Source organism: Diadema antillarum, unplaced genomic scaffold (assembly GCF_040938485.1).
Source record: "Diadema antillarum isolate AM-2024a unplaced genomic scaffold, OU_Dant_1.0 seq00001511_RagTag, whole genome shotgun sequence".
Taxonomy (NCBI): domain Eukaryota; kingdom Metazoa; phylum Echinodermata; class Echinoidea; order Diadematoida; family Diadematidae; genus Diadema; species Diadema antillarum.
Window position 1 is genome coordinate 37,158 of NW_027272245.1, and position 15,519 is coordinate 52,676.

The following is a 15,519-nucleotide window of genomic DNA, read 5'->3' on the forward strand; positions in this document are numbered from 1 at the left end:
ATTCTTTCCACAGAACCATCAAATTCACGTATCTTCTCCCAGGAAGAGACCAACTTCCTTGATGTCACCGTAAGGAAGGAGTCTAACTAACCATGTCACCACCACTCTTTACACTAAACCCACTCCACTACCCATCAGTACCTTCACTCAGCCAGCTGCAACCCCCACCACTGCAAAATCAGTATCCCATACAGTCAAGCCCTCAGACTTTGCCGTATCTGCTCTGAGGATTCTGAGTTCTCTTTCCATGCCAGGAACCTGAAGAGACATCTTGCAGCCAGGGGCTACGGTACCAGGAGAGTTCAACAAGCCATCTACAAAGTTCGTTCTCTCCCCAGATCTGAAGTTCTCAAACCGAAAACCAACAAGCAGGACACCACTGACAGAATACCCCTCGTGACCACTTTCCATCCCAATCTACTCCCTCTCCACAAAATCCTTCATGACAATCACCATATCCTTCACACCTCTGATTGTCTCTTACAGGCCGTTCCAGATACTCCCATCCTGGCATACCGAGGCCCCCACAACCTCAAGGATCTCATCGTTCATGCTGAAGTACTCTCCCTCACTGACAATTCTTCTCCTTTACAGCATGGCACATTCAAATAAAAAAAAGTTTAGCCAGACATCATTTGTAGTACACACATCCATGAGAGTAACTCTTTCACCAGCAACTCTACCGGCCTTTCTCACCATACCAAGGGGAACATCACTTGTACTACCACTAATGTCGTGTATCTCGTCACTTGCAGAGTTTGTAGAATCCAGTATGTTGGGGAAACCAAGACAACACTCAAAAGATGCTTCTATGGACACAGATCTACTGTCAACACAGCCAAGCTCGATACTCCAGTGGGCCACCATTTCAATCATCCCAATCATTCCATCACTGATATGACTCTACAGGGCTTTGAATCTTTAGGCACTCGTCCAGACACAGTCCGAACCAGCAGAGAGAAGCTCTGGATGAAACGACTTCACACCATCCAACCCCACGGCCTCAATATCCAGGAGGGAAATGACTAACCACCTTTATTTCATTTCTCTTATATATTACTTTTTCATTTTCTTTTTAATTATTATTTTCCTTCCTTTTTAATCTATTTTGTTCTTTCTTTTCTTTTCACTGCAGACCATTTCCCCCCAGATTCATTCCTTCCTCTTGTCAGAGTCTCTTTCATACAGCCCATTTCCACCTACACATACAAACACTTGTTTTGGTTTGTGTTTATACATATTTGTGTGTTACTATGCCCATTTATGCTTGCTTTTCAACATATACAATTTTTCTCTCCCTTGGATTTTGTGCCCCACCCCCCTTTTTTCTTATGTGCTTCAATTATTATTATTTTAATTTAGAACTTTTATCATTATCATCATTGTTGTTGTTATTACCATTATTATGTATACTTTGATGTATATGTTTGATCACTTGCATTTGTTGGTTGACTCTCACTTCCATTTTGTTGCCTCCTCTTGGTACACCTTTGCAGGGCTTGCTGTTTGCTCAGTCCCCCCCCCCCCCCCCCCCCCCCTTGCTGTGGCTTTTTCACTCTTTTCCTTTCTTTATCTTTCTGTTGTTCCTCATCTTGTCTGATGTTGCCTCCCTATTCATCCTTTTCCTTCTATGGTTGCCCCCTTGGTCCTCAGGATCATTACTGACCCTCCTCTGCCTTTTGTCTGTCCACCCTAATCCCCTCTCCCTTTACCTGTTGGGCTCCTTGCCCATGACCTCCTACCTTCTCCTTTTGTATCTTTTGTTCTGTGTCCCTAGCCTGTCCCTGACTGTTCTTGTTGTGTGAAGTCATTACATGTGATTGCTTTCCCTGCCTGTTTGTCATTTTGCCTCAGACGAAGATTCTGCTAGGATCGAAAGCTCAGGCCCCTTTTGACTCCATTTTACTCCATTGGCTCGCCAGTATTTGGATAAGCAGTTTTCAGTAGCCTCTTTTGCTACACTTAAAACATATTCACACATAGTTTCAACATCATATTGATATTTACACACCACTGAGTGATAGCCATCTCATCAAACTGGCGAACCGACCAGAAGACAAACTGTATGACTCACACAATATTTACATATCTTCAAACAGGCACAAGCACAAGATCATGTTCTGTTTCAGTGGTCACTGAAGATACACACAGCAAGCTAGGGATGGTCAGAATGAGTCATTTGTTCAACATGCAGGCGACTCCCGTTATAACGACGTCCTCAGGACCTGCAGTTTTCTTTTGTCATGTCATAATTGATGTAGAGTATGAATCATTCATAGCTGTATGCAAAGATACCAGCTGAGGCTCAATTAACAAAATTATCCGAACATACTGCTTCATTGGCAAATCATCTATTCTAAACACAAGTGATTTTTAGCACTCTTTTAAAGCAACTCCAAGTATGCCTACAGTACTCCATGCCATCTCTCTATGGAGTGATATTTTGATGTTGTCAAACAAATTCTAGTTGCCTGGAGAAAAAAAACAACAACAACAAACAAACAAATAGCATGCATGCAGAACTGTTGAAAACGTTTTCACTCGGGAATCTGTACCACTTTCCATTTTATTGCATCTATGATACATTTCCTGATTCCACGACGCCTTTATTCCCACTGGCAAAGTACACAGCACATACCGCTACAATATGTATTGTGAAGGTAATACCAGGTGCTCATGTCACATCATGGAAGAAACCCTGACAAAGCATGTAGGAAGTTCAAAGCCTTCTTTATCAGATCCACATTCTGCTGATAGTGCAGTGCATGTCAAGAGTTCAACAAGTTTGAAATACAAAAGACAGACCTCTTCATTTGTGTTGTGTATGTGGGAGAGAACTTGTAACATGGTTGAATAAATTCATTTGCATGAAATTTGCATACTGGATGTGGGCTGTTATCATAGAAATTATGCGATTGATGATTGGCCTCTGGCAGTTGGGTAGAGAATTCACACTGGAAACAAAGTAATCCCAACCAGTATCAAAGAGGCCAAGCGGCTTTATCTACTCACTGAGAATTCACACAGGGTCTTACTGTTACTAGGTTTAGTTCAATTTCAGCTGCAGCTGTGCCAACTTGGGGATATAAACCTCAACCCCTGTCAAAAGGCTACATGGCTATATACCATAAGTTCAAAAGATATCTATTGAAATATGAAATTACTGTTTGATGCAGAAGTTAGTTTGGGAGGGTTTAAGTATACATGTATGATCACACAATAAAAAGTAAAAGAAAAATAGAGCTGATTTGTGAAACAAAGGTCTGTAATATAATGGACAAAAAGTAAAGGCAGTGTAACTCACCACTACTTATGTATCCAGTTGTTATTGCTATTGTTGCTCTGGTCAAATATGATGTTCCCCTGCACAAAAATCAATTATAAACTGGGTCAATGTAAACACATGAAGATGAGTTGATCATAAACATTAATACAAAATAAAGTACTCCTGTGTTGTTGTTTTTTCACCTCCATTCCTCTCAATGAGTATTTCAATACCAATGCAACCAGTCTGAATTGTTTTTAAATCACGAATCTGTGAAAATTACAAAATCCTTGGATATTGAAGACTCAGAGACCAAAATGGTTCCGCCATCTTAACAAAAGTCAACCGCACACAATTCATGAACTCAAGTGAATCACAAAGAACAAAGTCCTATTCTTCCCCTCTTGAAATCAATGGGATGGTATTTCTACAGTTGTAAGATTTCAAATCTGTCCAGAAAATTATTTTGCCAAGTCTATCTTGTGACTTTGCAATATCACTGCACAAATACATACAGTCACAGGAAAGTGCTTTCACTCCTGAACTCTAATCTGATCTGTGGCTATTAAACAAACAATGACTTGTACATTATCATTACAGCTCCATTGGGTGTGTTCTCTATGTACTTGCCTTCATGAGTGATGTCAACATTGTAAGTAACATCATTCTTCAGCATTTATCAAGTACCTCTAATACACAGAGCAAATCAGTCAGAGTCTATCCAAAACTGTACAAGGTTTACATCACATGTCAGCTACAGTAGAACAACATAATGCCATGGAAATGTTGTACCATTATATGGTTGTATACCGGTACCTGAACACACAAATTCGGTATAAAGCTGCAAGTAAGGCAAAAGATACGAGAGACCCGGGGGTCTCGCGCTCACCTGAGTATCGCAAGTTCACCTTCCATGCATTCTTGCAGACTCTTACCTGAGAACATTGGAAACTTGGGGCAGGGGCAGCTTTGAGAGCTGGGGGTATGGTGTCCATTTGCATACCATATTCCATCACACTGGTAAAAAATACCTGCCAAGCACACTGTACTTTATAGAATGTTGGATTATGCAGTTTGGAAAAAAAGACTTAACCCTATTCCAACGGGGGGGGGGGGGGGGGGGGGGGGGGGGGGGGGGGGTGTCAAATTGGCCCCCCCCCCCTCGACATTTCGCGCCACGATTCCGCGACGCGCAAAGATTTTGCCGTGTCGTTTCATGACTTTTTGCATTGAAGTCTCCCGCGTATTTTGAGACCAGTAAAAACTTGGTCTCAAATAGCCCAGTTAGAATAGGGTTAAAGCCCTACTTTTGATTCTAGATGAAGAATATTATTGAATATTCCTTAATTTAGGAGGCTTGGACCCCTGGGGCCCCGAAGGAAAGCATGGTACCCATTCAAACACTTTGAGATCCTATCCCCCTAGGAATGCTACTTGCCAAGTTTGGTGAAAATCTATTACCTGTGGTATGTTGTTTTCAGCATGAAGATGAATCAATGCACAAACTTGGAACTACAGTCATCAATGTACAAACTCTCAGTAACTTTGCTTTATCACTTCTGATTTTAAAGAATTGTAAATATTCCTTAATGTTGTGGGGGGGAGGGGAATTAGGCCCCCTCGGATCCCCTAAGGGAGCATGGTGCCCTGCTGAACAAATTGAGATCTTAACCACCTGGCACGCTAACTGTCAAGTTTGGTGAGTATTCATTAAGGGGTTTTCAACGATTATGAACCAGGGATCTCGCCAGCGTATATCACCCTTGTCGGCCCCGACAAGCGTGCGGTTTGAAGAAGCAATTGCCAACAAGGGTAAAACTTGCCGACAAGGGTAACACCACGCGTGAACTTGCCGACAAGGGTAACTTGCTTGACGAGCTAAGTTCAGACCAATTTCTCGCCTTTTTCAGTCTTTATTATCTGGCGAGAAAAGAAGCTAGATGTTGAAAGCAGCAGCAGTTTACATACTTATACAAGCGCAAAAATTTACCCACGCAGTCACCGCACCGATCACAACAACGCGGCTCAACAGAGCGACGTACTAGCTGATACCAGGGAGGTCTGACCTCCCTGCTGATACACACCACATCACACACTTGCTCACTCACATGCGCTCTGATTTGGGATCCACACACACATGCACAAGCACCCAGCCGGCCACTTACAGCCGCCTGCGTGTACAACGGTACAGTGTATTGTGAGAGGGAAAGAGAGGACGGAAAGAGAGGGTCGGAGGCCGAAGGAGGCTGAGGAAGGCTGACACGTGCTCGCTTGTTGTCACGCTTGTTGTCGGGTTACGCAAAAACAAACGATATGAAATGCATGCCCTCCTCCGCCAAAGGTTGTTTTTTTTTTTTTGGCTGCTTTGGTTTGTTTGTTAGTTTGTCTGCCTGTCTGTCTCTCTATTCGCAAAATAAGTCAAAATTTGGGAACAGATTAGGATGAAATTTTCAGGAACAGTTGGTTGGTAAAATGGCGCAAGGAACAGATGATTAAATTTTGATAGTGAGCAGGATTTATAATACCACCGAAATTCACCGCCAGGATCCAGGATCTTTAGACTTTGTTTCGTATATTTGAAAGGATTCGTATCAATTCTTTAGGAAGCTGGCCATCGGCAATGACGCAAAATTAGATGCGTTCAAAGCATTGCCGCAGAGAGAAAATTAACTCCATTTTTCGTTAAAAAAAGAAAAGAAAAAAGAACGTGCGATGGAGTAAGCAAATGCAAATTGTTATTTAGGTTTTGGTAGTTTCAGTGGGTTATTTTCTTTTAAATCTAAAAAGCCATGCGTTCCATTTTAGCCTTTTCAATTTCTATGGATTTGTAAACGTCATTCGTGAATATTCCATTTTCCTTCTCCGGGTCGAAATTTATAGTAATTCTGTCATGATGGTCTTTCAAGTTCAACGTATACGTAATGCTCCACGTGCTTCTGGCTTGGTTTGTTAAAAGGTGGGTTAGGGGGCCTTCACGGGCAGAAAATAAATGATGATCATTCATCAATGTTCCCAGTCGGTTTACATGCTATGTACACGCTGTTTACGACCACTGAAGCAAGGTGGCAGTACGCGCGACATTCTTTATCTGACACCTGGCTTTCGTGGAAATTTCATGGAAATTTCCACAAGCCATGATATCAAGTTTCCCCACTGCTTGAGGTCGTGCTTTTTTTTTATTCTTCATTACGAACATCAATTTGTTCAACTTGAAAAGTGTAGATAATTTGCTTTGAGGACGTGTTTCTTTTTTTTATTTTTTATTGCAGCATCGGTAACATTTTGTTTTGTTCATCGTCCCTGCATGGCAAGGGTTCATGGGAGGAGAACGACAGGAATGATTGGGGAGAAAATAAACTGAAAGAAGGAAGCATCTTTTGAGCGAGCTGTCTTTGTTTTTCTCTACACCAGCATCAGTTATCGCCACCAAGATTCATTTTTTTTTTCGTTACTCCGACAGATTAATGATAAAATGATGCTAGATTCTTTATTCTGAAGGTTCGTTAATCCAAAAATGATTAAGAAAAAATGTCCGTTCATTTCACAACGAAATCAGTTTTGTTATTTCGAACGTTCTGCCAGTGAAATTTCGGAATAAAACGACGGCACAAAACAGCGTGTTTTCGTACTCTATAAGGGTCTGTTATTCCGACAGAAGTAGTAATGATGAAATAATAATAGATTCTTTATTCTGAAGGTTCGTTAACCCAAAATTGAATAAAGAAAAATGTCCGTAAATTTCAAAACGAAATCAGTGCGTCATTTCGAACGTTTTGCCAGTGAAATTTGGAATAAAACTGCCCCAAAAACAGTTGCACTTTTCTCACTCTTAGGGTTCGTTACTCCGACAGATTAATGAAAAAATAATGCTACATTCCTTATTCTGAAGGTTCGTTAATCCAAAAATGATTTTAAAAAATGTCCGTTCATTTCACAACGAAATCAGTTTTGTTATTTCGAACGTTTCCGTCAGTGAAATTTCAGAATAAAACGACGGCCCCAAAACGGTTACAGTTTTCTTTTACTCTGAAGGTTCGTTACTGCGAAAGAATAATGATATAATACTTTAGATTCTTAATTCTGAACGATCGTTAATCGGAAAACGATAAAGAAGAAATGAAAACGGTTACAGTTTTCTTACCCTCAGGGTTCGTTACTCCGAAAGAATAATGGCAAAATAATACTCTACATTCTTAATTCTGAATGATCGTTAATAGAAAAATTATAAAGGAGAAAATATTCGTTTATATCCAAACGAAATCAGTTTTGTTATTTCGAATGTTCTGCCAGTATAATTTCGGAATACAACAACGGCCCCAAAAGGGTGTTTTCTTATTCTGAAGGTTTGTTATTCTGAAGCAATAACGATGATAGATGATAGATTCCTTTCTGAAGGTTCGTTGATCGGAAAATAATAAAGAAAAAATGCTTGTTAATCTTCGAACGAAATCAGTTTTATTTTGAACATTCATCTGTAGTACCGACCTTTGGTGTTGTTGTTGTTTTCGATTACAAACCTTCAAAGTACTCAGTAATGAATCGTTTCATTTTATGATTAAACAAACCTTCGGAATAATGACCATCATTACATTTTTGTATGATATCTCTTTGATGTCATACCCTTTGAGTATACCCAGAAAGGAAAGTGCAACGATGTCCCGAAAGTTCTCGATCGCTTCTCGCGCATCTGCATGCAATAGGCCTACCACGTGGTCGAGCAGACGGCGAGAAAGCAACACGGCGCGCGTTGTTGCGATGCAGAGGCGGCTACTAGTAATTATTGCAACAGTGAAACAGGAAAGGCCTAAAAGAAATCGGAACCTCCACCATCGGCACCTACTTCTCTTTCATTTATTATTCAGGAACTGCCGCTAACGAAAGGTATGGAGTTTCTGCATTATTTCTGTGAGAATATGCCCCTCACAACGTTCATTACATCTCCGTGAAAATGTCGCATTTAGTGGCATTTTAGCGGCGATTTATCTGTGTTGTATTGAGCATTAGCGAAGGCTCCCGTACCTACCCCCAGAACAGCGCGCATAAATGCCGACAAGCGTGAAGAAATTCCTGGCGAGAACCCTGTGAACATGTACAATTTACATCACCATTTGGACCCATTCCACCCCACTCCCTTGGGTCCCAAGGGGAGGGGGCACCCCTGATTCTGCCATGAACAAACTTGAAACAACAGTCATCAATCCAATATACTGACTCATTGTATTAACTTAGCTCAATCACTTCTGGTTCTAGAGAAAATCCTTAAAGATTCCTTACTGGGGGGGGGGGGGGGGGGGCATGGTGCCTATTTGATGGAATTGAGATTCTATCCCCCTAGGGATGCTACCTGCCAAGCTTGGTAAAAATCCACCATGAGGTTTTCAAGAAAAAGATGAAAATTGACAATTTAGGCCCCAATTTAGGCTCTCCTGGGGCCCTCAGGTGGGGCACAGTGCCCATTCGATGGGGATGAGATTCTATCCCCCTAAGGATGCTACCTGCCAAGTTTAAAGAAAATTCATCATGGCATTTTCAAGAAAAAGATTACAATTAATTTACAATTTGGGCCCTATTAGGACTCCTCATCACCCCTCTCCCCTGGGTCTCAAGGGGGGCACCCCTGATTCCGCCATGAACAAACTTGAAACTACAGTCATCAATGTACTAACTCATAGTATTAACTTAGCTCTATCACTTCTGGTTCTAGAGAAGAAGATTTTTTAAGATGACTTAATTATTATCTTTTTTTTTTTTTTTTTTTTTTTTTGCGGGGGAGGGGTTTGGCCCCTCTGGGGGGCCCCCGAAGTAGGGTATGGTGCCCATTTTAACAAACTGAGATTCTATCCCCCTAGGGATGCTACCTCCCAAGTTTGGCAAAAATTAGTCTAGGGGTTCTCAAAAAGAAGATGAAAATGTAAAAAGTTCACGCACGACACACAACGGACGACGCACGCCGGACGACGCACGCCGGACGAAGGGCGATTGCAATACTGTATATGCCGAATATTTCGCGAGGTTTTTATTTTCGCGAATTTCGTGAGTCAGCTGCAATTCGCGAAATTAAAGACACGCGAAAATACTGACTCTGATCCCGATATGAATGGGATGTACGCGTACACATTTCTGCGTTCAGTAAAGGACTCCACGGTCGCGAATTTAACCACTCGCGAAATCGTCAGGAAGTTTGGATTCACGAAAATTTAGACTCGCGAAATACAAATGTATATGGTGTATACAGTAACTCACTTAAGCCTTTGGCTCAGGTGAGCTAATAATACATACTGATGTGTTACCATGACAGAAGCATTCATGGGGTTTCCCTACTCACCAGACTGGATCTTCCCAAGTAGGTTGATCAAAGAGAAGGTTGTAGAAACCAAGGGCACTGGCGAAGACAGCGTGTACACAGGACAGCACTCTACAAGGCAATAGAAACATTCACTTCATCTTGTGTCATAAGATCAATCAAGCGTAACGTGTATGACCATGCAATTACAAATAAATGCACAAACACACACACACATTCATGTAACTGAATCTATGCCAAGAAAGTCTAGAAACACATCAAGTATCGCAGCATTACATCATTGCTTGCATTGGCAATCACGTACGGTTGCCCTCATTGGCAACTTCATTGCAATTTCCCTAATTTAGGTCAGATATTTGTACTGACTGTCAAAATTCTTAACCAATTTTCTGGCAGTTTGCAATGACATAGTAAAATTCATTCAATATCACTCCATCCTTTCTAATAAAACAAAGCCCAATTTGTGTTTATGAATTAATAATTAAAGGAAACCAAAGCCTAAATATAAATGTTAATGGAGTGAAAGCAGCAATATTAATAGAACACATAAGCGGATGTTTGAGAAGAAATTGATTCAAAAGTGAATTTTCGAAGTTTTGTTGCCATCAGTGCCAGATGAAGCTGCTACAGTTCATGATGTTATTTTGAACAATATGAAGAAAATATAAGAAGAAATCAAAAAAATTTCATTTTTCATGAATAGTATACATTCCATCAACTTGCTAAAGGTACTATGTTAAAAAAGTATGATACTTCCCTCTAATTCCTGAAAAGAAGAAAGACAAGTACACAATATTGTACGCTTTTATTTTGCTGAAAACATGGTGTAGTCGTCTTCCTATCCAGCAATGATGGCACCAAAATTTTAAAAATTCTTAACTTTTGGACGGATCGCCTGATTTTCCTCAAATTTTCACTGGATATCATACTAATTTGCTGTTTTCACTCAACCTACATTCATACTTGGACTTTTGTTTATGTATACATAATGAATCCTGACCATGGCAAGCATATTATGATGCTATGTCACTTAATACAGTAAATGTTGAATATTAAGCAGTGTTCATATTTTTTAACTTGTAAACTATGATGTACAAAAATAAACATACATGATTTCATATTTGTCTACATGAATTGGCATTAGTGCTGGAAACATATATCCAGCACTTTGAATATTAATCTCACTTGACTGAGAGCAAAAAATTCCACTTTCACATAATTTGTCCACTTAATGCTACTACTAACCAGTATGGAAAGTGTTTTATGTTTTCCTTGCAACTGAGCATTCCAACAATAAAGTTAGCCATGTATAAATATCTTGTGACCTAGAGTACCTTGTATTCCAGTCATATTTCTGGTATGAAGAGATATCTCTGTAGGTGAGGCAGGAGTACCAGGAGATCAATGGTGTCACAGTGAAGGAGGCCACAAGAAAGAAGATGAAGGTTTTTATGGCAATCGGAAGGTAGGAGTCATCAAAGACAATCTCTGGAATGTCACTATGATTGGCCATCCTTGACTCTCCCCTTTAGCAGTTTTCCAAGTCAGTAGGCTCAGCAGGTCCAAGACTGAATGACAAACAGGACTGGTAAACTTTTGATTTCAAAATGTAATTTTTGCTAAAAGAAAAGTGAAAGGACAAAAATTTAGTTTTTAAAGTCACATGACAACATATTCCATTCATCTACTATAAAGAGGAACTCCAGACCAGTTAAAAGATGTCTGGAAATAAAGAGTACATTTTCTATACACAGAGATGAAAAATTTATCAAAACTGAATCACAAAATTTTACGTAATTTATTGAATTGTGAAATTTTTGCCAATTTTCACAAAATAAGAACACTCACTGAACAACAAATATAAATGGGAAGCGCTGATATCCACCTCAATTTGTATGTTGTTGCTCAAAACAACTCATTCTTTAGTCTTCACTCTTAGTGCCATCTGAATTTCAAGTTAACCCTAGAGCTATTTTTAGGAAAATATGAGGGTTGCCTGTCAAGCAACAGGAGCCTAGAAATTAATGTAGCGCCTACACATGATTAAAATGGCAAGTTGAAAGAAATATGTCAATGCAATTCTTTGAATGCACACAAAATACCCCCCCCCCCCCCCCAACACACACACACACACACACACATACATTTTAAAGGGGCATAGTCCCGGTAGGTTAGAGGGCGCTGTTGGATGATACCACTGCCGATCACCGTTAGCATGATACGAAGATTGCTGAAGTTGAGCTGTCATCAAGAGTAAAGCGTGTAGGTGTTGCTAAGTAACATTGCCTTCGTTGTCTTCTCTGCGCGTCAAGCAGTCTGTAGTGATGCCAGAAAGCGTTATGTGCTTCTTAGTATGACATCACAGAAGAAGTTTGCTAAAGCTGCCATCCTCCTCAGCCGAATCATGAGCCGAACTGTGATCGGACCGCTGACTACAGTGGATCGGACTTCTTCAGACTCGGGGGAAATGGGCCAAAGCGTAAGCGCTAAAGAGGAGTTGATAGCGTAGGTCTCTATAGGAAACTTGCGCCGTGCGTCTGCGTACGCATTTGACTAAACCACCTTGGCCTCTAATGCACAGATACACACAAACATCCAAACACTTACTACCCATATCCATATAAACTCTGCAGTTACATCATACATTTGTACATGTACAACATACCAGGTCCATGCAATGTACAGTGCGTCTCTAAAAAAAGTAAACCCAACTTCAACGGTAAATTTTCAGAAAACCATAAAATATCTACACATTATTTTTTCATGGTTAGATCGTCCAATAAGTCCTCTGATACCACGTAGGTTATGTAACTCTCATGCATGACTGAGCACGATTCAACTTCGTGAATGGGTGTGAAATCATCTCTGTGGCAAGTTCCGTGATCAGCATACTTTCTCACATTGTACCAGATGGCTCTTTTTGTTGGAGGCTGCCTGTCGGGGAACTGCACCCGAAAAGCCTCTTGAACTTCCACGAAACTTCTTGTTTCCTGGTATCGAGTTACCAGGAATACTCTATGCTCAATTGTCAACTGTACCATGTTTGTAAAGCATGTGAAGTGTGAATGTGTCAGGAACAACCTTTGCTGAAGTTGTTATGTAATCATAGGCCTAACATGTGACAAAAATTGAACTTCAAATATGCCCTGAATGCATGACAATAGCAAGAAATAACTTGCCACAGTGATGATTTCACACCCATTCACTAAAGTTGAATCATGCTCAGTCATGCATGAGAATTACATAACCTACGTGTTATCATTGGATAGAGGACTTATTGGACTATCTAACTATGAAAAAATAATGTGCAAGTATCTTATAGTTTTCTGAAAATTTGCTGTTGAAGTTGGGTTAACTTTTTTTAAAGACACACTGTACATGACAAGCACCTGAACACATACAAGAACTTTTTATCATTTTTATCCCGAAACACCACAGTTGATTTATCACCTGTATAGTGCACTTTACTGGCCATAATCATTCGTACATATGAACACTGTAGGCTGATTTTAAGCTCCCCACTTCATTAAAATAATATTCAAACTTCAGCTGTAAATTGTGCAGGCAGTGTACACTGCTAAGTTCAAGAAGACTGAGTTGTATTAAGTAATGCAAAAGCAATTGTTATAAATCACAGCATAACTCATCTATCAATTAATTGTGGAATATGTGGTTTGTTTGTTTGTTTTTTATTCCAGTTGGTACTGCTTTGTGATTTTGCTGACTTGTACTCCTGTGTGGTACTGCTCTGTGATATTGTCCTGTGCTAGTCCTGTGGTATAACATGTAAAGAAAAAAAAAACAACACAAGAATATCCTGTGGTATTTTTCTGTGGTACTTTCTATTGTATTTGTGTGGAATTGCTATGTGGTACTGCAATGCGATACTATGTGGTTTTGCTGTGTGGTACTTCTGTGTGGTACTGCTGTGTGGTATTGCCCTGTAATAGTCCTGTGGTATATGTCCCAAAATACCACAGAAATATCCTGTGGTACTTTAATTCTATTGTATTTTCTCAGGTTTTACTGTGTGGTACTTCTGTGCGGTACTGCTGTGCAATACTGTATGGTTTTGCTCTGTGGTACTCCTGTGTGATACTGCTGTGTGCCATTGTCCTGTGGTAGTCCTGTGGTAAATGTCTCAAAATACCAAAGGAATATCCTGTGGTATTTTCTGGTACTTTCTGTTGTAATTTTCTCTGGTTTTGCTGTGTGGTACTTCTGTGTGGTACTGCTGTGCGATACTGTACGGTTTTGCAGTGTGGTACTCTCTGTTATATTTTCACTGGTTTTGTTGTGTGGTACTCCAGTGAGATATTGCTGTGTGGTACTGCTGTGTGATTCTGTACCCTGGTTTTTCTGTGTGGTACTAGGTGTTTCAAAAAACATTTCCCACTTTTGATTCTTAATAATTCATAAACTATATATCAGATGACACTGTCATTGATATGAGTAATAGCTGAATAGTGTACAATTTGGTTGGAGGTGGTTTAAATATGAAAGCATATATCAGTTTCATGAAATCCATGATTAATTTCACAGTTAGGTTCCAGATTTTGCTCTATTTTCAACCCTCTGTACAAAATTTCACTTTCCACAGGGGTCAATGGGTGTGTATGGGAGTGTGTGGTTAACACCATGACAATGGTCCTAAACAATGGTTAGGGTTTGAATGCTTCATTATTTATTAATGAGAAATTCCACTAGCACAACTAGTCTTTATTCAGCCTCTGGCAGTATCTGTGTAAAGTCAAACGCCTGCCGATACTGTCGTTGGGTCTCGACAGTGCTCTCCCTACTTCTGAAATATGAAATTACAATGAATACCTTCTGTTCTATCGTAAACATGGTGACATGAAGCAAAGAAAATCAATTAGAGTATACACTTGTGTAAATGGAGCCTTAAATAAATCTACTGTGAAACATATCGCCCCAATGATAAATGCTGAACTCTTTACCAAAAATGATTTCTTTGTATCAAAAAGCGAAAAATTTGTCAGACTATCTAATTAGTAGACAGTTGTATAAAAATGAGGAACTTTAGATCATTTATGCTTATTTATATCTCAAATTTAGTGATATGTGAAGGAAAAAATGAAAATGATTGCCAGCTGGAATGGAATGTGGTGTTTGCAAGCACATAGAAACATGTGCTTTCTTTTTCCATGTGCATGCATTTTACCCTTTACCGTGCATGAATCCAGACTAGCAGTGCCAAGGGCAATCCACATGAATTATTGATTAAGCATTCATGTGCCTGGGAGCTCGAGACTGACACCTAGTCAGCAGGTGGTTCAGGCATGTCCATTGTTCAGGGCCATTGTCAGCACACACTCACATACACATCATTGGTTCCTGTGCAGGTTCAATTTTTGTACAGAGGGTTAAAATTTGACCAAAATCTGAAACCCTACTTCAAAATCAATCTTAAATTTAATGAAACTGATTTATGCTTTCAGATTCAAATTACCTTCAACCAAATTGTACACTATTTAGCTATTTATTGAAAGGTTTATTTATTCATATCACATCTCGTAGCCCAAGGGCTAAATTGCGTGTAATATAACATAAAATATGTACATACAAATTCAAACATTCAGACAATTACAGAATAAAGCATTTACACGTGTGATAGAAATAAGTGGGAAAATATCATAATTACAGAAATCAATAAGTTGAGCATTATGCAAGATAAGAACATATTCCGCATTTGTCAAAACAAACAGAATTACACAAAAAATACTGTGACGACTGATTTGCCTCTACTCCATTAAAACTACAAAACATCATACACAAAACATCAGGTTTACATGACTGATAAATAAAAGGTATTTCGAAATGTGATTGCACAACCCCAAATATAATTAAATCACTGTTTTTACATTTCATAACAAAATTTCATTCTGATGGCTGAGTTATCACATATGACTTATATACCCTACATATAGCA

At 39.6% G+C, this 15,519-nt stretch overlaps 1 protein-coding gene across 1 annotated transcript in view; it reads right to left on the reverse strand.

Moving 5' to 3' along the window:
• The window catches only part of LOC139710229 (TLC domain-containing protein 4-B-like), a 31,491-nt gene that overhangs the window by 12,230 nt on the left and 3,742 nt on the right, over nt 1–15,519 (reverse strand). The window contains exons 2-4 of the mRNA XM_071622159.1: nt 10,904–11,137; nt 9,591–9,680; nt 3,305–3,363 (exon numbers count right to left, since the gene is read on the reverse strand). Of these exons, the coding sequence (XP_071478260.1) occupies nt 3,305–3,363; nt 9,591–9,680; nt 10,904–11,082 (328 nt within the window). The 5' untranslated portion in view covers nt 11,083–11,137. The remainder of the gene's footprint in view (nt 1–3,304; nt 3,364–9,590; nt 9,681–10,903; nt 11,138–15,519) is intronic.